Source organism: Populus trichocarpa, chromosome 13 (assembly GCF_000002775.5).
Source record: "Populus trichocarpa isolate Nisqually-1 chromosome 13, P.trichocarpa_v4.1, whole genome shotgun sequence".
Taxonomy (NCBI): domain Eukaryota; kingdom Viridiplantae; phylum Streptophyta; class Magnoliopsida; order Malpighiales; family Salicaceae; genus Populus; species Populus trichocarpa.
The window spans coordinates 1,311,793-1,333,124 of NC_037297.2; the positions used below are offsets into that span (position 1 = coordinate 1,311,793).

The following is a 21,332-nucleotide window of genomic DNA, read 5'->3' on the forward strand; positions in this document are numbered from 1 at the left end:
TGCTTTGGCTTGTCTTGTTCTCTTGTTAGACGATAAAGTTCATGTATTTTGTTTCCAGTTTTGCAAAACTTCATTCAAGCAAAATTGACAACGTAAAAAAGGAATCCCTAACTCGGCTTGATGGTTTTGGCCCAGGCGAGGTCAGTTGAAAAAATTGTTCTTGTTTTATTAAAATAATGTTGTTTAGGATTGATTTGTTTTATTAAAACAGTGTTGATTTGGGTTAATTTAAAATTAATTTTTTTGACTTGCAACCAAGGTAAAGAGGATTTTGAGTTCTGAGTCCCTAGTAAAGTTATAACATCATATTAACCCTAAAACAAAGTATTAGGCTAATATGATTCAACTTGGCATAAAATAATAAATTGTTTTTTATTTTTATTTTGCAGGAAGACGAAGGGATTAAGAAAACCCTAAAAGATTGTTGATATTTTCACACAAGAAGATTAAATGTTTGAATAAGTTTTCTAGAAATAACATATTAAATAGGTATAAAGTTGAATTAATTTGGAAAGAAAAGAAAAATCCTTAAATAACAAGTAAAGTAAGAAAAGAATCTTAAAATATCTAGGAAAATAAAGAAAATTCTAAAATATTTTCTATATCTAATTTGGACATGTTCTCAACCTTGCTAGTATTAGTGAGTTTGATCTTTTAAGGAAACAGGACATGTAAAATGTTTTGGTCAAATTTTAACCTAATCCAATAATTAGATAAAAAATTATGTATGCATTTGTCAAAAAGCTTGTTTAACGTATCCGGACTTTTTCTTAGATTTGGTCTTGTACACCCAATCCATATACATATCTGCTAGACATTTCATGTAGTCTAACACTATTAATTTTGTATCTAACAGCTCAGTTCCTCTAAAATCTCTCATATCACAATGTTTAAAATTAAAAATGTGTCTACGCCATTAATTCACAATAAATTTCAGTCTGATCCAATGATCAGATAAAAAATTATGTATGTTTTCGTAGAAAGCTCATTTAACATGTTCAAACTTCTTCTTGGATTTGATCTTATCCTTTTTTTTATAAGAGTAATTGTATTAAAGGGAAGAATACAGAGTATGAGGGGCATACCCCAAGAAATACAAAAGCTTGTTACCCTGATTTAACTCCTTATCTGCCCAACAATAGATCATAAGGTCTTCAACAAAGCACATTGAGTAATGACATTATGCTAGCACCGCCAGTGATAACAAAACCTTGGGTTTCAGTTTTGTGAAACCTCTCTAAGAATACCTTTTAAACCTCTATAACCAGAACAAACAAATAAGAGGACAAATGATCACCTTGCCGAATACCCCTTGAAGATGAGAAGAAACCATGACTCTGTCCATTCATAGCCACAGAGAAATGAGTCGTATATATACATACCTCAATCTATCTAACCATGATACTAGGTACTCCAATAGCTTTTAAACCTGTAAGGATAAAATCTCAACTAACTGTATGAAAAGCTTTCTTGATGTGAATTCTCAAAGCACATCTAGGCATAGAACTAACTAAGTGGTAGCTATGCATTAACTCCAGAGTCAACAAGATAGCATCATATATTTGCCTTCCCAGAACAATAGTCTAAGCAGGTCTAATAACCTCTAAAAAAATCTCCTTTAGTTTGTTCATAATGACTTTAGATATACATTTGTACATCACATTACAACATTAGAGGTTTAAAGTCATTCATAGTGGTTGGAGTTTCAACCTTCGGAACAAGACAATCGTAGTAGCATTAACATATCTAGGCAAAATAGAGGAATAAAAGAATACCTCACAGCAATAGTGAAGTCTTCACCAATAATGTTTGAAATTCTCTTAAAGAATAAGGAGGTATAACCAAGGTTGTCAAAAAAGCTTTTTTGACACGACACGGAACATACAATATAAACTTGACTCGTAAACTCGAATCGTAAAATCGTAAAATCGGAAGTAAAATTTTTTAACTAAAAATCATAAAATCGCAAGTAAAATATTTTAACTAAAATCGTAAAATCGCAAGTAAAATATTTTAAACAATACAAATATCCAAACATCTTAAAATACATAATTCAAATAAAAGTAAAATAAGCAATACAAATATCCAAACATCTTAAAATACATAATTCAAATAAAAATTCATACTTGTCCATAGTATTTCAATAACTAAAAGTTAACACACTTAAAACAAACAGTCTGTAGGTGTGTCATGTAAACTAAACACACCCTCATTGCCTTTGTCTCCCTCATTATTCCTAAAACAGTCATCAAAATCATTACCATCTAAAAGATTATTACGGCTACTACTAGTACCAGCACCGATATTAGGAACATTAGTGCTACTACTAGTACCAGGACCAACACCAATATTGTCAACAATATTTAACTCCAAGCTCCTTGAATTATCTGGATTGACATCATTCTGAATCTCTAAATCATCTTTAGTTCCATGACACTCCATCCCAACATCATTAAGATTTTCTTCATCATCACTTTCATCTTCTTTACCGTTTTTCCTTCGTGTTGCACTATCAATGACACCAAGCAAATCAAAGTTGGATAAACCATCATGTTTCTCTCCCTCGGTTATCCAATCATCATCAGATGAGAGATGATCAAAAAATTCACCAAAATCATTAGCTTGCTTTTTGACTTGGTTATCATTTAATTTCAGATTGCACATTACAAATACCAAGTCATTTATTTTTTTCTGGTGCAAACGATTTCTTCGTTTTGTATGAACCTATGTAAGCAATTCAAATTAATACCATATAAGATTCTTATAAAATATAAAAACATTAAAAGGAAAAAGGAAAAAACTTACCATCTCAAATGCACTCCAGTTTCACTCGCATCCAGATGAACTACAAGTCAAGCTTAGAACTCGAATTGCAAATTTTTGTAGCTCTGGACATTCATCCCCATAAGAATCCCACCATTTAGCTGGAGTTTTTTTATCCCTTGTTATCTTGGCAGCCTCAATACCGAACAACCCACTTGCATCCTTGAATGAATCAAGTTGCAAGTCAATTTTACACCTTTCACTTGCGTCGGACACCATTCCTTCTAAGCATTGATATAATCCAATTTTAATGTTGGCATTAACTTAAAAATTAGAATTATAATGATAATGAGGATTCAAATAATATGCTGCTGCATGTAAAGGTCTGTGAAGTTGAAGTTCCCATCTTGTATCAATGATATTCCATATAGGCATATAACTACAAAATAAAAATAAGAATATTATCATCAACATTACATGACCTAGCTGGTAAACATTATAATCAACTGATAGTAGTAAATAAATAGTTAGCAAGATATATAATCAATACCTTTTTTTCACAGAACCAAAATTCACTTGTATCTTCTCTTTTGCTTGATCCATTGCTTCATATATAAAACCCATAGCTGGTTTCTCATCTGAATCAACTAATCGAAGAACTTTTATCAGAGGATATGCTGCCTTAATACATGTAGTAACATCATGCCAAAACTTGCTGTCCAAAACACAACTTTGAATTCGCTTCCCTTCTTCTGTTTTTGAAAACCTACATGACCTTCATTGGATGGAAGTAAACATTGTCATCAACTGTATCTTACAATCACTCAAACATCCAAGAGTTAAGTATGCAGTAGCAAATCTAGTGGCAGCAGGCCTAATCAAATCCTTTCCTTTTGTAAAGTGTCTGAGCATGGAAATGAGAATAGTTCTTGAATATATGTATGAGGTGATTCTCCTCCTATTAGCAATAATTACTTTATGGACCTCTAGTTTCTTCTCAAAATCTTCCAATATCAAGTCAATACAATGGGCAGCACATGGTGTCCAAAACAATCTTTTTCTTTTTCCCATCAATAATTGCCCTGCTGCCTTATAATTTGCATCATTGTCAGTGACTGCTTGCACCACATTTTCCTCTTCAATCCTCTCCACAATAACATCCAACATCTCAAATACTTTATCAGCAGTCTTGGATATATTAGAGGTATCTACGGATGATAAAAAAATTGTCCCTTTAGGACTATTAACCAAAAAGTTGCAAATAAAACGCCTTTTCTTATCAGTCCATCCATCAAACATTATTGAGCAACCTGTTTTTTTCCATTCTAACTTGTACTCCTCAAGCAAGTTGATCGTGTGATCTACTTCTTGCTTCAAATACTTCTCTCTAATATCATGGTAGGATGGAGGCTTAAAACCTGGCCCATGTTTTGCAACCAATTCAAGTGCTTTAACAAATTCAGGGTTTTTCACACAGTTAAATGGAATTGCACTGGTGTAGAAAAATCTTGCAATTTGTCGACATACTTCTTCTCTCATATCCTTTTTTAGCAGCTGATTGATGGTGGTTTGTGTACTTCCACTCCCACTCGCTACTCTCTTTCCTTTGTCCACTGAGGTAATTTCATTCCCTTCATCATTATCTTCATCTTTTCCAATATATTAGAAAACCTTTCTTTTCTTCTCAGATGCTTCTTGATTTTTCACCAGAACATTCAAAATTATCTTCTTTACATCTTCTGGTACTTGCTGGCATGACTCAACATCCTTTCGAGTGCAAGCCAAATGATGCTTGAAACGGTAAATGCCTCCACTAATAATTTTCTGACAAAACTTGCACTGCACTCCTTTTGAATACTTGTCAACATCTATACCATATTGCCATCCCACGTCAAGTCTATTGCCACTTGTAGTTTTTTTAGATGCCATGTATCCTGCAGTTCAAGAATCATTTGTTTCTTGCAGTTCAATCATTTGTTTAAGAATTACAAATATGCATGTTGTATCCTACAGTTCAATATATTTTTTATGGGAAACTATTCTAGTGAGATAAAAAAGGCAACTATTCTAGTACCCAACAGTTCAGCACAGATTGTAATTTGTAAATCAACAAGGGATACAACAAGGCTTTTTGAAGGTTATCAAAACCACTCTTGCTATAATGTTGGACATAATTAAGATTATACATTCACACACCACTCTTATGGGGAAAATTCAAGCAAAGTCTTGACACCAATTAATAAATTCAATCAAAGCTGGAAAGAATACAGTGCAAACCAAATATCACTAAACCAAGAATACAATCCGCATTAAATTGCTTTCATTTTGTTTGCCAATTTTCTTCTACCATTCACATTCTAACAGGAGCTCATTTTAAAGCAACCAGACAATAAAATTATGAGAGAAACCAATTAGCATTTTACTGCAAAAGGCATTCCAAGACTACCTATCCAGTAATACACAAAAAGCCTAGATAAATTAAATGCAAAAGGCATTCCAAACAGGCGCATCAATTGCCTTAAAGATTGCAGTTTTTGGATTTACAGAATACCTGCAATCTTAGAAATTGGAATGCTTCGTTGCTTCGTTGCTTCCTTGCTTCGCTGAATCGTTGTTTATGCATATTGCAGAATTACAGAATCTGCAACACCAAAGCAAGCAAGATCAAACAGAGCATAGATGGACTGTGAACATTAAAAGAAATCACAACACACAGCAGTAACCCATTGTTAAAAAGCTTCACAGAAGAGAAACAAAGCTGCACACGATTCACAGAAGAAATTACTAGTAGCAGTGCAGCACCACTCCCTGTCTCCCCCTCTGAAAAAAATACCCAGAAGCAAATTGTAGAATACCCAGAAGATAAACATAGATTCACAGCATACCCATATCATTTTTTGTCTCTAATCACCACCATTAGACAGAAAAAAACAAAGCTTGGGATTCTTAACTTTGTCTCGCCAAGAATGCTCCGGATCGGGGGGAAAGTGATTTCTTAATTTGCTGGGGAAAGGGGAAAGGGGAAAGGGGAAAGGAAAAAGGGGAAGGGAGACTGGGAGAGTGTGAGACAGGGAGGGGATGATTGGACGAAGTCTGGAGTCAGGGAGAGTGTGAGACAGGGATGAAGTCACCGGTGGGGTGAGGGTGGTCGCCTGGTTGGGTGGGAATTGGGAAAGAAAAGAGATTGTGACTTTGTGAGACAGGGACGAAGTCAAAATTTTTTGCATTTCTAATTTTGCATTCGGTGACATTTTGGTTAAGTCGTGAAAACGTAACGTTTTTTAATGTTTTTGCGAGTTGTTACGGTTTTATGCGATTTTGACACTGTTTTATGCGATTTTAATGATTTTCGAGTTTTGCCTCCGTTTCTACACGTTTTATGGGTTTTAACTCGTAAAATCGTACAATTTTACGAGTTAAAACGCATTTTTAACAACCATGGGTATAACCATCTGGTCCAGGAGCTTTATCATTCGGTATGAAAAATAAAGATCAATTGATCTTATCATCAGTAATGCGTGACTCCAAAAGAGGAACACTATCATGAGCAATCATGCTAGAGAAAGTATCTGAAGGCATTCTCTGTAGTGATTGTCGAGTGTGCAGAAAGTAACCTCTAGAAGTGGTGGACTGCCAATTGACCAAGACTCTGTTGATTCTGAACCCGAGATCCTATCTCATTAGTCAACCAATGGATCATGTTCCTCACATATCTATGTAGCAAAGATTTAGTGTTCATATCTCCCAAGTTTAGCCACCGAATTTGAGACCTATGCTTGTAAAATGCTTTTTGATCCTTACTCAACTGAAAAAATTCATTTGCAAGCTCTCTTTCTGCCCGCTGATACTCATCAGTCTAAGGAGAACCATCAAGTATAGACTATGTTGCAGTCCATCTAGTTCTTGCCTCAATCACATAACTAGTTATATGGCTAGTGTGTTGGTGGTGCAAAGACTTTAACTTAGACTTTAGCAGACCAAGTCTCTTGGTAAACCTGTACATAGGGTTACCATCTATAGGAAGCTGTCGTGTATCCATAACTAAACCCAAGAAGTCATCCTTGTCATCCTATAGATTTGAGAACTTAAAAGATGCTTTAATCTTAGATAGAGGATTAACGAATTGAACAACCATATCACCGTGATCTGAGTAGTCTCTAAGAAGGAATTCAGAACAAGTAGCTGGTCAAAGTAGATAACCAGCATGTGTTATAAAAAATCCAATCAACCTTCTCAAGAATAATACCTTTGTCATGCTAACTATTGTGCCAAGTGTATTTCAAGCCTGAATAAGGAACTCTAACCAGTTCCGCAGCTTGGACGCAATTGCTAAAATCATCAAGATGGCTATGCCAAGTGAGATCACCCCCTCATTTATCAGAAGAGCTCATCATAGCATTAAAATCTCTCAAAATTAGCCACGGTGTAGATTGAAAGTCAATAGCACGCAAACTTAAGTAACCTATAGGTCCTGAAACCCTGAAGGTGAATTGAAGTCATAAACAAAGGTGACCACAAATGAGCACTGATTAACCAAACTAGTTAACTCATAGGTTAACCGCTGATAAGTTAAATGCAAACAAATAACACTATATACTTTTGGATCCCATCCAACTAGAATACGATAATTAGAAGTAATTGAGACATTAGAAGAATGCCTGCTAAACTGAGATTATATGATTTAATCCAAGTCTTTACAACTTTATGTTTTGGTGGGCCATTAAGACCCCTAATATTCTAATTTCCTATATTAATCATGGGCATAGAAAAAGGAAATCGCAACAAAGAAAAAATATTAGAGGGCTTTAAGATATTTTTACACTTTTTTCCTATTTTGTCTAGTTTCAAGACTAGGAGAATCAGACTTACTTGTTTCACTTGGCGAATGAGGTGTCGATGTAGAGACTACAAAACCCTTTATTGGTGAAGTTAGCAGGTGTTGGTCCCTCTCCAGAGGCAACATGTCATGATCCGAGTCAACTTTTAACCCCCTATCATTAGTAATCCTTGCTCTCTCAGCATTAAAAGGTTCGATTGTTTCTGAAGTAGCATGTAGTTTTAACCGGGTGACCAATTCCTTTGGAGTTTGTAGTGGTCGACTGTTTTCAAGGACAATAGCTCCCGAAACCTCTGTTGTGTTCAACCAGTTCTTTGATTCATGGGGTGGCTGAACCGATCAACTGGTTCCACCTGATCTATTTGTCTAGGTTACTGATTTTGCCGTAACATTAGCAATCGAAGGAGATGCAGCCCCTTCAGTCATAATAACTAGTGAGCTACAAGCATGAAGAGCATCCTCTCCATTTTTTATCTTGAACATGTCTTCCACCGACACGATTAGGGCCTCACCGATGCCTTGCATAAGTGGACAAAGACTTTACAAAATTTCACAGGTTGTTGGCTTCCAGAGTCTATAGATAACCTACACCGAAGCTAAAAAACATGAATTATCTATAGTGAAGCATCTAATTCCACACAAACTCTTGCATAATCAAGTTGAGTGCCACTAAGAGTGTGCTCATCACAAGTCAAAGGTCTTCCTACTATACTCATGGTCTCATTCTAAAAGAGAAAAGGTAATCCCTAAAAGCAAACTCATACCGGCACTTTTGTAATTTTATTCTTGTCAAGAACAAAGTGTAGATGCCACAGTTAAAAAATAATAGATTTCCCTCCAAACATCCATGGTCCTGTTCCTTAACCAAATTAGCATCATCCTCACTTTTAAAACAAAAGATGAAGAAACCTTGTTTTATCTTCATTATACTCTCAGAGCCATAATTCTTTCATACTCAAATGCAATATAACTAAATGTATGATAGGACATGGGACGAATATCTGGCATTCTTACTTCAATACGGTATGCAGTTTCAGGGATCAGAGCCCTTTTAATAGGCTTGCCTGATGTTCAGCTAAATAACAAAGGCTAATTATTTTGGACATTGTCTAGCTATTTCTACCTTGTAAAACCCTGTTAAGTCCAAAAACAATACTGCTAGCCTTAAATTGTAAAGCTGGCCATGCATAGAACACTTTCTTGCTGCAAGCCCTTAGAGACTAAAGCTATGTTAGTCTATGCCTGTTTAGCTGGAAAAAACATTAAAAAATAATACTTTTACAAGCCAAACATTTTGAAACGAGACATTAACATGTAGACAAACGGGTGCAAACTGATGCTTGCCCTTGATCAGAGTCGGATGCGTTGTAAAAGTAGATAAAGAAAAGGGGGACAGCTCTCTAAAAAGCAATTCTCTAGAAACCATTTCTTCCCTTTATTCAAATGAAACAAAAACTACAAAAAAAAAATATAGAAAAGGAGCAAAATTTTCTCGCTGAAGATAACAGCATTCTAGTTAGAGGGAGAATTAGATAGATAAATGAAGGGGAGAGAGAACTACTCTACCTTGTAGGGATATTATTAACTCTATGATTGATAATCCTCATTAGCAATTACCTAAAAAAAAAAGGAGGGGGGGGGGGGGTTTGGAGATGCTGGGAACTGAAGCTGAAACCAAGATTCCATATATACAAGGGTTGATGGCAGGGGACAACAGAAGACAGCAGATTCATGTTGGTATTAGAGCTAGTATTTGAGTCTTGATTCTTCCCATGCACATTTGTATCTCTCTATATATTGGCAGATTTTGCGGACAGCAGGGTTGCAAGCTAGTAACAGCAGAATCGATTATCTGAGCCACATCAGATGGAGGATACTGTCGTTCGGAGCATGTCTGCATATTATTAAAAATTATTAAGCATAATATGAGAGGAAATTGATGTGAATAAACATTTTCCATCCAAGAAAGAGCACGGCAGTACAAAATGTCCAAGTTACCTGTATCATGAGCAAAGCAGCCACACATGATGATATAAGGTCTGAAGGAATTACTGTCTCTGTTTTGTCAGAATCATTTGATTGGGGCCTAGATGCATTACTGTTAACCTGAGGCTCTGACGTGCTGAGAATCAACTGGTTTTGAAGACGTAAACCACCACTGACCCCCTCTGGGGCCCTGATCATTTGTACCCTATATTCTGATCCCAAATGCCTTCTATCCATAGAATCTAAAGCCTCTCCAATTCTCACAAAGGTATCTTCGCCTTCTTTCATGGATGAAATTGCCTGCAATAAATATTGCCTCACTAAGTAATTACTAGATCAATGGATATATGCTTCTGGTTATACTGTAATGAACACAACATCAAGCTAGACATATTACTTGAAACCAGCAGATATAGGACAATGAACCTCTAGAGAAGTATCTTAGAGGACTTGCGCATGAGTGAGTTTCAAAATATTTCAAAAAGAAAAAATAAATAAAAAAATCCCACAAGCCCAACTTAGGAATTGCTGAATTCCATCTAACAGGTTGTGTGACAGGCTCACTCTGCAGCACCAATCATCAATGTTGTACATTATGCATTGCCAGAAAAATGGCAGTGCCATCAATCATATATTCATATTAAAGTATGAGAAGAACCACAAAAGAGATTGTTTTTCAAGATTAAATGAATGGTCATGATCAAGGGATTGTAGAACCACTTTCATCATTAATTGCTGAATTGAAAAATCATTTCAATTCAGAATTGCTGTCGAACACATTTAAAATCTGTCTGCAGGTACAGAAGAATGGGGAGAGCAAGACCGTGAATACCTGGACAGCAACATCTACCATATTATGTGCCTTTAATCTCGAGCCTCTGACAATCTCAAGTACAGCAGATCCTGATTCTTGAGAAACAAAAGAACTAGTATGAGGTCTTGGCATACCAGAGAAACAGGAATTGGCTGGGGGTTTCAGCCAACCAGGCAGGTTGTTTATGGGGTAAGTATTATGTTGCCTCAGATGGAGTAAAGCAGATGATGCCTGTCAAACATACAAAGTGGATCAGAGGTTGAGGCAAGATCAAAACACACGAATCTGAAAGCAAACATGCAAATCAAATAAAGCATGTGCAAATTTAAGCACAGGCGCATGCCTGGCCACTGGCTTCCTTTAGCTGTACCAGTACTGCAGCCAAGTTCTTCAAAGGTTCAGAATATTTTAAATAGTTATCTCCATTTTTTGGGTTTTCCATTATGTCATTATTTGTGTTTTTAAGCTCCATCAACCACGCTTCCTATAATTAAGAAAGGGTTAAATATAGTCACAAACTTAATGCAAATCCTAGAGTGACTACATTTGTATACATGATAGTAAAAAAGTATGATTATGAATCAAGGCAAGGAGTAACGGTAAGAATGCTAAAACTGCAAAAACCAGGAGACCAAAATGGTGAGTAAAAGTTATGATTTTATGTTGTGCTCTTCTACAGGAAATTCCTGACCAGTTGGATCAGTGGCATATAATTTCCAAAGCAAATCCCAAAAGACAATTAATCTGGATAATCTGAAAATGGAAGGAACATTGCGCCAAAGCTGGAAGAGTTGTAGAATAAAATCATGGGCAAACCTCAAAAATACCACCCGACTATATAATAGACTCAATGTTACCATCAAACAATTTTTGGTATCAATTTTACCCTTAAACTTTTAGAAATTCTCAATTAAGGACTTATGGAACTTAATGTTTTTTGTTAAGTATTCCAATATAAGTCCTTAACTGAGAAATCACAAAAGTTTAGTGGTAAAATTGATAATACCCCAATAGTTTGGTGGAATATTTGATGTTTGCCACAAAATCATATACCAAAGAAAAGCAAACCCTCCCTATACTATGGAAGATAGTGTCAAACATCTGTTCCATAATAGAGCATCACAAGTGTTGCAGGTTATTCTACTGAGTATACGAGGTTGTATACAGCTTCATCTTATACCTTTCTATCAAGAGCGCGATTCAGTTCAGATAGAGCTTGTATGTCAGATTCCTTTGGTTGGATCTGAGCTACCATAGAAGGTTGCCTACAGACTCCTTGTACATTAACAATGTCAGTAGATACTCCCTTGGCAAGCGGGATGGCACAGTTTACCTCGACCTGAATAAATAGTGATATTGCTTGAAAATAAAAAATATTGTAATACCTTTATTCTGAAGTTCAATGGATAGCTATTCTTACCTGTGCCTGCTTTACCAAAGCATTCTTGGGACTCAGTGCACTCCTCAGATGTTCACTGGCAGTGAACACTCCCGCGTTTGACTTTCCATTCACTAGCAATTCCCTGGGCAGAACAGAGATTCTCTGTCTCCTAAGAGCTTCTGGCATGTTATCCAGTGGATTTGAAGGCATGCAATCTATATCCTACATTAAAATATTTATTGTCATTGTTCCCGAAGGAGAGATGACTGCTAATTTTATAAAACAAAAAAAAATAGATGAAGGATATGGCTATTCCTCAGATAAATATTGTAGTTTCTAGCTTTTGCAAATTTACTTTCTTCTCAAGATGGCTTATGAACAAAATGGACAAATCATCAGGGATTAAATCATGAGAAGAAATGTAGCAGAAACACAAAAGAGTAGGAAACAAACCAATTATGGTTGAAGTGTAAATTCAAATACATTCATAAGAAGCAGTTTACTTATCTAAACAAGACTGTTTGAAGACTAATCATTAACAGTTTGGACATGAAATTTGCTAAATTACTACTTCCAGGAAAATAAAAGAAAGCAATTCAATAGGCCAAACTACCTAACAATTACAAATAGCCTGTAGAGGCAGCGCAGCTCAAATATCAGGAGGATTAAAGACCAAAAAGATTTATTAATCCCAGCCGGTAAGCACTGACCAGAAATTGTGGTAACCAGTGACTTGCAGAGGAACCAGTACAACCCATGTTATGGGCTGCAGCCACTCATCTTTGTAGTCCACAAAATTTCAATTGGCATTACAACAAACTTCTACGGGAATTGATCATTGTTCACTTGATAAACTAGGATGTCATAAGGTTGCTGAACAATTCATAGAGGGCAACCAAATTGATGACTGCTTGTTATTTTACAAACCAATGAACCATTAGCAGAACATTTGAAGCCAATTTCTGTATCAGCATAGAAGAAGCAAATTCTACCAAAACTACATAGAATATCTGTCTCTCATGTCACTCCAACTTCCAAAAGATCTTTTCAAATGCAAACTACTTTGTGCCGCATAAAAAAAAAAGCAAAACAGAAATAGCAAAATCAAAGTACTGTAAACACTATGAAAGTAAGAAAAATAAGAAGACATTTAAATTAGAAAATGCAACTACCTTAACAAATTCAACTCCTAACTCAGCACGATCAAACTGAACCCTGCACTGGTCATGATCCACAGTGAGTACACCTCCATCATGAAGTTCTCTTGTTTTGGGATGAATAGCAATTACTCGCTGTCCAACTGATAAGGGTCTTGCTAAATCTGTTGGAAGTCCTTCCCTTAAACCCATTCGGAGCTCCATATAATGTTTTCTCACGGATTCTCTATACTGCTGGAGTTTTTCTCTTTCTTCATGTAGAAAACGTTCAGAAAACCTTCGAGGTCTGCCAAGAGAACTGTATAAAGAAGAAAGTTTCTTTAGTTTACACTCCATAAATGTAGCTATAATATGCTTAACAGGATTTGAAAACAAAACATACCTTCTTATGACTCCCCATTCTACACGAGTCAGCCTTGGAATGTGCCCAAGACCAACATGATTTAAATATTCCACAAACTCCCTTTTAGCAAACCAAGGGTAGTCAACTGCACTGTAAAACCATTCAAATGTACACCATCTGCGAACCATAGGAGATGATAGACTACAAGAAAGCTTGTCCTGTAATTCCAGAAAACAATAAGAACATTTGTAAATGAGCCCCTAAGAATCTGAAAACTAGGATAAAAAGAAATACACATGGAGTATTTCACCTTTAGGTGGATTGCTCCATCTTGCCTATTAATTTGATTTTTCCGAATGTTTACAGAAGATTTCCCCACTTTTGGGATCATTGCTCTCTTTAAATCCATCTTGCGTCTGCTTCCTTTTCTGGTTGGTAAGATAACTTGGCTTGCAACAGGAACTTGTGCAGTTGCTAGATCATTTGGTACATTTTTCTGATCACCACTGAAAGAAGAACCCTCTGGCAATTCTAATGAATTTAATTGTTTTGAAGGAGAAGAAATTTGACCACTGTGTCTGCCTTTAACCACAGGTGTAATCTCCTCTTCATCCAGAACCTGTACCAGGTTCATATGGAATGGAGACAAACACCAATTATGACCAAAGAGTAAAAGGATGAGAAAAGAATAAAATGTGGTACCAGTACCTAACGAATTTCAAACATACTTATGCCTTGAAGGATTCACATGTATTAGCATTTACATAGAGGGGAAAAACAAAACTTAAATTCCATATTCAAAGTGTACCATAAGTCTCGTCTCAGGCAAGCTACTAAGTGTATCAAAATTGCAGCAATCAATAACAATTGTGTATCCAATGGAAATCAACCAATTAATCAAATGGCATGCCATGAGGTATTAATGAATGAATGAAAAAGACAAATGAAAAAATGTGTGTACCTTTGATACCAAAGCCTCGCGTTTTCTTTTCAGAGTACCATTGCTGATGGACTGAGGCTGTTTATTTGCTTCAGAGACAGGTTTAGTAGAAATTGGCGGGTATCTTCCAAGCTTAGATTTTCTTGAGGTTATCCTGTCAACTCCACTTATTGCCTTTTCTTTCTGCCTGGAGAGTTTGGTTCTTTCTCTATGATGACTAGTTGATGCAGATTCAGGTACACTGCACTTGTCGTCCTCAGTTTGGGCAGTTCTTTCTTCATCCAACTGGGCAGATGATTCTAAAACAAACATTCAAAGAGAAAAAAAGGACTTACATTTTGAGCACATTTGAAAAGGAATAGCACCACAGCTACCAACAAACCAAGACCCACATGCAGGAATAGACCCAAGCATAAAGTATGTCAAAATAGATTTTATTCCTTTTACATGAATAAGAGAAAATAATCAGTTTGCCCATATCTGCTTATAATCATTTAGAAAGAAAAGAAAAATCAAGAGAGCAGTTGATATTTACCAAATATGTAACAGAAAAATACCAGCTAAATGAAGTATACATCAGAGTTCGCTTGATAACAAAATCTGTTTTTTTATCTTCTCTTACTCACCCTCCTCATCCCTTCTACTCGCATGTGTAGGGGGGGGGGGGGGGGCATTCTTCAAAAGAAATAGGAAGTGAAGAAGAAAGAAGGTAAATAAGCTATTGACTACATTTTCCATGAAGGGAAAATGGTATTCTGATGGAATAAAAATAGTGCTGCGTTGTTTAAGCTGAAATTGAAGAATTTTCAACATTAGGATTTCAGCATAAAAGTCTTCTGGGAATGATTTCAGCACTAAAGTGTTCTTGAAATTATCACCCCTAGCAAATCAATATTGTTCTGTCATTCAGCACACAATTGTTTGACAAGCCATGCAATGTTAATAAATTAATTACTCGTTGCCCTTCAATATATTTATGTCATTTCATGCAAGCATGTACAAAACTAGACATGCATTTAATATTTACCAAATTCCATTGCAGAAACAAGAGCCAATGTTTGAAGACCGATGAAGTCATCATGTTTATCTGCAAATAAAAAAAGAAATATAATGTAAAAAGTCAGCAATGGGATAAGTTAAGCAACATTGACAAGTCATAAACATTCTAATAACCAAACAGGATTACAGATAGGAGAAGCAAGTTAATTCACAAGTTAAAAATGGTAACATGTATTTCTCTCTATTTTTTTTTTTCCAACAGTAGGCTTCCCAATGATAATCACACTACTTCACCATCCCATACATAACCCCATGCATTGGTGAAGTTGGTGTCGATCCTAAGTCTCTGGTAGAACTCCTAGAGGTTTACCAGCTAAGCTAGTTGGTATTATATGCTTGAATGGCTTGATCATTCAAACATGCCAAATGACATGATGTGAAAAGGAGGGGAGGGAAAAAAGTACATCCTAAGACAGCAGTTTACATCACACCCATCTGGTGATAGGAGATCAGTTCACATAACCAGGAACCCTCCCCAATATCTTGGGTACTCTGGGTCGGCAATAAAAAAGGTTATCCAAGTTCTCGATGTTCAGAATATAAACAAGTTGGCAATCAGGTCTGGTCACACCTTTCAAAAGGTTGCTTCTTCAAAGAAGAAATCCAAATAATAGGAAATTAGAAACCTAAACCCAAACCCGTTAGAAGTCTGTCTAGGAAACTCCTGCATGATAAACCTCCAATAGACTCCAAATACTCAAGACATGGTCCAAGCATTTACTATAAATAGAACCATGTTACAGGAAACAACTTTCCTGAATTTCCCACAAGACAGTTTTTATTATTTGTTCTTTTTTAGAAAGAAACTCCATAGTCTCCACTATAAGCATCATCCTCTTTGTGTATTAATTTGTCATCTGAGAATTGAATTCAAGAGCCATATGCTCGCATCATCTTAGGGTAGACTTCCCGTATCGAACCCTATATTCTAATAAAACTCCTAACTAGATAACTTCACATCCACAAATGTCAGCAGAGAAAGAAAAACAAATACAGGAGCCATTGCAAGATATACAATTCTCAGGAGATATGGAACAAAGTTTGCTCCAATATAAGGTCAAAATATTTCCAACTTCACAACTTAAGAAAAAAACAAAAGTGCAAAAGTCTTTTCAGCAAATAAATGGTGATCTAATGATGAAAACATGCACTTCACATAACTCTCCTCACCCATGAAAAGGAAAGATGATTTGATGATCTATGTGTAACACTCAGGATCAAGTATGAAAGAACAAAATTACCATCTGAGAAAAGTTTCTTGCTTCTCTTCCTTTGGCCCCGGCAAGAAGTCTCATCAATTTTTGCATTAGACATCTCAATTTCAACTTTTCCCTTCAAAGTTCTGACCTTCTGTTCTTCTTCAGTGCCACTACATGCTTCTCCACCACCATCAGACTGACTATTTCCGATCTTCTCAACTCTTACCTTCTTTCCATAAAACTTCTTGCCTTTTCGGTGAACTTCTACAGTACCTATACCTTCCATTTCTGCCAAGGAGCTTGCATCCCTCACATAGGCAAGATCAGGCCCCCCACGTCCTGTGCCACTTTCAGACCAGTGTTCATATATGGAAGCATCACAAAGATTTTCTGGAGATGATTCTGGCTGAAGAAACCAATTGAGTAGAAAGAAAGTTGTAATATTGCATAACCAAAGTAACAGTAACAATGGAAAACTGGTCTACAGTAAAATACCATCTTATCCCAGCTTTGAACAGGTGATGATTTCATATGTTCTGTTCTTCTATGGGGTGTTTGAGGCACTTGGGCAGAGTCTCCTCTCTGCAATGTCTCAGTTAATGTCAGTGCAGCAACATGTTCATCATCATTATCATCAGCATTGATCTCTGACTTTCTGTGCTTCTTCTTTGGTGAAACATAATTTTCATCTTTCTTGTGCTGATGAGAGACAGGGAAGCGAGGTGTCCTTTTCCCAACTGAATGAAGTGGACGGCCTAAATATGAATTTGAATCCGTCAGAAAATAAAACCCACACTTCAAATGGTCATAAATGTTGTTAGAAAGAGTTATATCACACATTTGCTATTCTGTTGAGTTCAAATATTTATGAGAAAAATTAGAAGGATAAAGGAAAGGAGCACTGCAGATAAAAAATTGAGTTGCATGATCACTATCAAATCAATTTCTGTACTAAACCTTAATTAGAGAAAATCTCATGAAAAAAACTTCCAAGTTATACAAATTAAACTTTTTTCTGTTGTAATTTCATTGCAAGAGTCAAATTAGATCCTATTCTATCCAATCCCTATACAATTCTATTTGGAGTTGTGGACATTATAACCACAGGATTTAGTATCAATTTCAATAATAGGATATGGATGAAACTTGCTCCATGTAGATGACAACTGGAGGAAATTATAGCTCTGTGGATCAAAGCATGATTCATTCGCTGTGCTTCTCTTCCATGTATTAGATAACATTGTCTCCAAAAAGTGACATTTCATTCCGCTGCTAAAAAATCTAAAAACAAGTAAGCAAACTACTCTGTTTGCTTTGCAACAAAGTTTGGACCATACTGATATTTCATAATTGTGGCTTTCTATCCATTTATATTAATAAAGAAAGAAAGGATCTGGAAATTGCTCCCCACCATAGTATCTTGCTAAACCATTTAGATGTCACTAGCATATACCCATTTAAGGTTACAGTTTATGCAGTAAAATCTTGGAAAGACTAAGGGTAAAAACAGTGAATGGATTGGATTCATCAAAAGTTTCGTTTAGAAAAAAAATTCTGAAAAACAAGGGAATGTTTGGACAGCAAAAAATATGGATGTGAAAAGAGACAGATAGAATGCATGAGCCATCTAATGCATGCAAGTTGGAGTCGTAATAAAGGAAAAGGTGCTCCAAACATCATAACAAAGTGAGGTGAGAGGAAAAATTGGAAACATAGAAAAATAATGTTTTTCATAAGCAAAGTATTTTACCATATCCTATTTTTAAAAATGATAAGCATCCATCAGTTGATGCAACCATGTGAGACTGCTGGAGATCTTCTTTTGATGCACTAAGCTGCACTTTTGGCTGCTTACGTTTCTGAAGTTTCCTAAGCACTCCAGGTACCTCATTGCTTTCTCGTTCACTCTCACTTGCTTCCTGCAAGTTCACAATCCAGATCCATGCAATTAGCATTTTCTTTGTCAGCAGACAGTAAAACAAAATCAGGATTTACAACAATTTTACTAGGTAAATCAAAATGCCAAGCATAGTTTGTCAAGCAGCTAACTATTTAACTTAATAATGATATTAACCAAATTTGTGATCAATTCTTACTGTGAACGCCCATAATGCATTAAATCATGGCTACCATAAATCTAAGAGTATCTGGATAATTAAATTGTAATTTGCACTTCCCTGATCTCCCCATCCCCAGGGAAAAAAAAAGAAAACCAGAAATTCAGTTGAACTTCCAGATGTTTAATGCAGCATACCAGGACACTGTAGTGATCGGTCATCATAGCTATAAGCCCAACTACAGAAGCCGTTCCCTCTGGAAGAGACAAGTATGCCTGAAAAAAATATAGAACGTGGAAGAGTGAAATTGTTAACCAAGGACACTAAGACTGACAAAGAGACAATTCTGCTAGGCAAATCAAATCCAAAGTTACAGAAACAGCTGACTTTGTGTCCTACTTTGGATACATAAAATTTCAAGAGTTAAGGTTCTTAACCATATTCTATGCCCACCAAATTTTAATTCTTCAATCAAGTAAAAATGTTCAACACGGCAAACCAATTAGATATAAATTATATTCAATTAAGGCCACTGGATAACAAAGGTTCAGCAGATCCAGACATCCAGATTCCATTAAAACCGCATCAAACATTATCACTGTGTGACAATACTGTAAAGGCAGCAACAACAACTAGGATGCGTAAGCAGTGAGCCTAGTGACTGGTTAAGCTAGCTGAACACAAGTACCCGATTCATATTGTAAAGTGTCTCCACCATTTCCACAGATCTGTTGCGCACTTCAGCAGCAACCTAATCATCAACAAAAAAAAATTCAAAAATTCAGATGATTGTTTTTCAGTGTATGATGCACTTAATTTACAGAAATTACATTTCATGGAACATTATAGTACTGAATAGAACCCGAGAATGTAGAATGATGGAAAGGAATCGCAATAACACATAAGGCATACTTTCTTCCAGTTCTGTCCATGGTCCCGATATGCTTTGTAAAATCGTTGAAGATCTGCTTTGCTCCACTGAGTTCCTAACTTATCGGACAATTTCTTCTTCTGGGCGACAGCACAATAGTCAATGCATTAATATATCATAATATAATTTCTGAAGAAGTAAGGAGCAAACACAAAAGATACATTACACATTTGCTAAACAAAGAAAGGAAAACTCTGTTAGCCTTTGCTTAAGAAAAATATAGAGAACTGTTTCAATTTCACTATTATAGCTAAATCAAGATCAATGTACCACAAAGCTATGACAATAAGGAAATCAAGTCTTAACATAATTCCACGAACAATATAACTCAGCCAACAACTGAAGCATAAAGAGTCAATCAAACCGTTAACAAAATGGTGTAAGTACACGAACAAACAAAGCCAATTCTCACCCCATTCGCCTGCTGTTTATTTTTGCTTGAACTCTTGACTTCTTTTTCAGGCGATACCTCATTCAGAAACCGCTTATTCACACTTTTCTTCCTTGTTGGGGCCATGGATGATCTATCTATCTGCAGCAAATCAAGTGAACAGATTAGCAAACCAATTTGCTTAAAGTTTTGACGTGGAAATCAATAACCATCAAAATTCACAACATCCAATATATTAATAATAAAAATATAAAACCCTTAACATAGCAAGAAGATCTTTTCTCCCATAATTTGACACACAACACACAATCCAGATATTAAAATTATTTCCTTTTTCTTTCTATTTTTCGGATACGTAGACTCAAGTTGGAGTTTACTAAGCTGCACTAATTGTATAAAATATTTTCCCACCCAAATTACATTTAAAACCTCGGTCTGGCAATAAACCAAAAAACCCACCACAAAAATTCAACTTTTAAGTAAAGTGTATAATTGTCAAAATCACATCATTTTTTAAAATATCAAAAGAAACAAATTATATGTATGAAAAAAAATCAAATTTAGTAAAATAAAACCAAACGAATCACAGCAAAATAAGCAAGCCATTAAAGAAACACTTCAATAAAAGATTCCAGAAACCCCCAATTTCGAATTTCAGAAAAAGAGATTAAAAAATGCTTTCAAAAAAAAGAAAAAGAAAAATAAATCAAAACCCACCAAAATTATAAAAAAACGAAATTCAAATAAAATACACTACAAAACCCTCAAATTTTCAAATTCCACTAAAATCCAAAAACCGTTTCAAAACCCCCTCGGAAATAACAAGAACACGAAAAAGTTGCATAAAAAATTGAAACCGAAAAAAAGAATTTCCTTATAAAACCCCTCAAAATCCCCCCCCCAGAAAAACCCTAATTCACAGATCCAAGAGTATACACTTACTGATTCAGGGCAATTGCTATCTGGGTCTGAACCATGTGAAGGAAGAAAGGGTTGTAGAGAGAGAAAGGTACAAACTTTATGTGTTTTAGAGAGGGGTTTCTTAGAGAGAGATAAAAGAGAGTTTTAAAGATACGAGAGAGAGGCGCTCTTGGAGAGAGAAAGTGAGATATTGCCGCGAAACTTGAATATAAAGAAGGGCTGGCCAATCAGATGTTTTTGTCTATAATTTTTTAATTTTATATAGTGGTTCCTTTTTATGTTAATCACCGTCCACATGACAAGTAGGGGAATTGTACGGTGAGATCTTGGGCCTTATTGGTTGGGATTTGAAGGGATTATTATACATTGGATTTGAAATTTTTTGTTGGTTTTTGCGGGAATGGTCCCTCAATTTATTATTATTTTTATTTTGATCCCTCACGTTTTAGAAATAATGCGCCTCAAAGTTATTTTTATGGAGAGATGGTCCCTCAATTTGTACAATGCTAGAGGTTCCTCTCAAATTCTATGAAATAGGGGATATTAAGAAGGA

The 21,332-nt window shown here is 35.7% G+C and overlaps 1 protein-coding gene and 1 pseudogene across 3 annotated transcripts; both read right to left on the reverse strand.

Moving 5' to 3' along the window:
• Positions 1–2,133: 2,133 nt before the first annotated feature.
• Positions 2,134–5,582, reverse strand: LOC18095382 (uncharacterized; annotated as a pseudogene).
• Positions 5,583–9,011: 3,429 nt separating this feature from the next.
• Positions 9,012–20,968, reverse strand: LOC7473283 (protein ALWAYS EARLY 2). Of its 3 annotated transcripts, none has more exons than XM_052446615.1 (19): positions 20,801–20,968; positions 19,880–19,999; positions 19,449–19,547; positions 19,225–19,287; positions 18,734–18,811; positions 18,230–18,398; positions 16,975–17,234; positions 16,522–16,885; positions 15,249–15,305; positions 14,243–14,520; positions 13,592–13,900; positions 13,321–13,499; positions 12,954–13,236; positions 11,821–12,003; positions 11,581–11,739; positions 10,771–10,884; positions 10,419–10,631; positions 9,599–9,886; positions 9,012–9,494 (listed from the first exon to the last, which is right to left on the reverse strand). In XM_052446615.1, the coding sequence occupies exons 2-19, from the start codon at positions 19,982–19,984 to the stop codon at positions 9,330–9,332; spliced, it is 3,366 nt and encodes a 1,121-aa protein (XP_052302575.1). In that variant the 5' UTR covers positions 19,985–19,999; positions 20,801–20,968; the 3' UTR covers positions 9,012–9,329. The 3 variants fall into 3 exon arrangements, with proteins under 3 accessions (XP_052302575.1, XP_052302574.1, XP_002319534.4); XM_052446614.1 differs by having other exon boundaries at positions 15,249–15,308; XM_002319498.4 differs by lacking the exon at positions 10,771–10,884 and having other exon boundaries at positions 15,249–15,308.
• Positions 20,969–21,332: the final 364 nt, after the last annotated feature.

Bases quoted from the DNA above. Each gene is read 5' to 3' on its own strand.
- LOC7473283 (XM_052446614.1), bottom strand. From the start codon at position 19,984: ATGGCCCCAACAAGGAAGAAAAGTGTGAATAAGCGGTTTCTGAATGAG. The intron at 13,237-13,320 runs GTATGTTTTGTT...TTCTTTATACAG, and splicing joins GAATGGGGAGTCATAAGAAG to TTCTCTTGGCAGACCTCGAA. The intron at 10,632-10,770 runs GTACAGCTAAAG...TATGTTTGACAG, and splicing joins AGAACTTGGCTGCAGTACTG to GCATCATCTGCTTTACTCCA.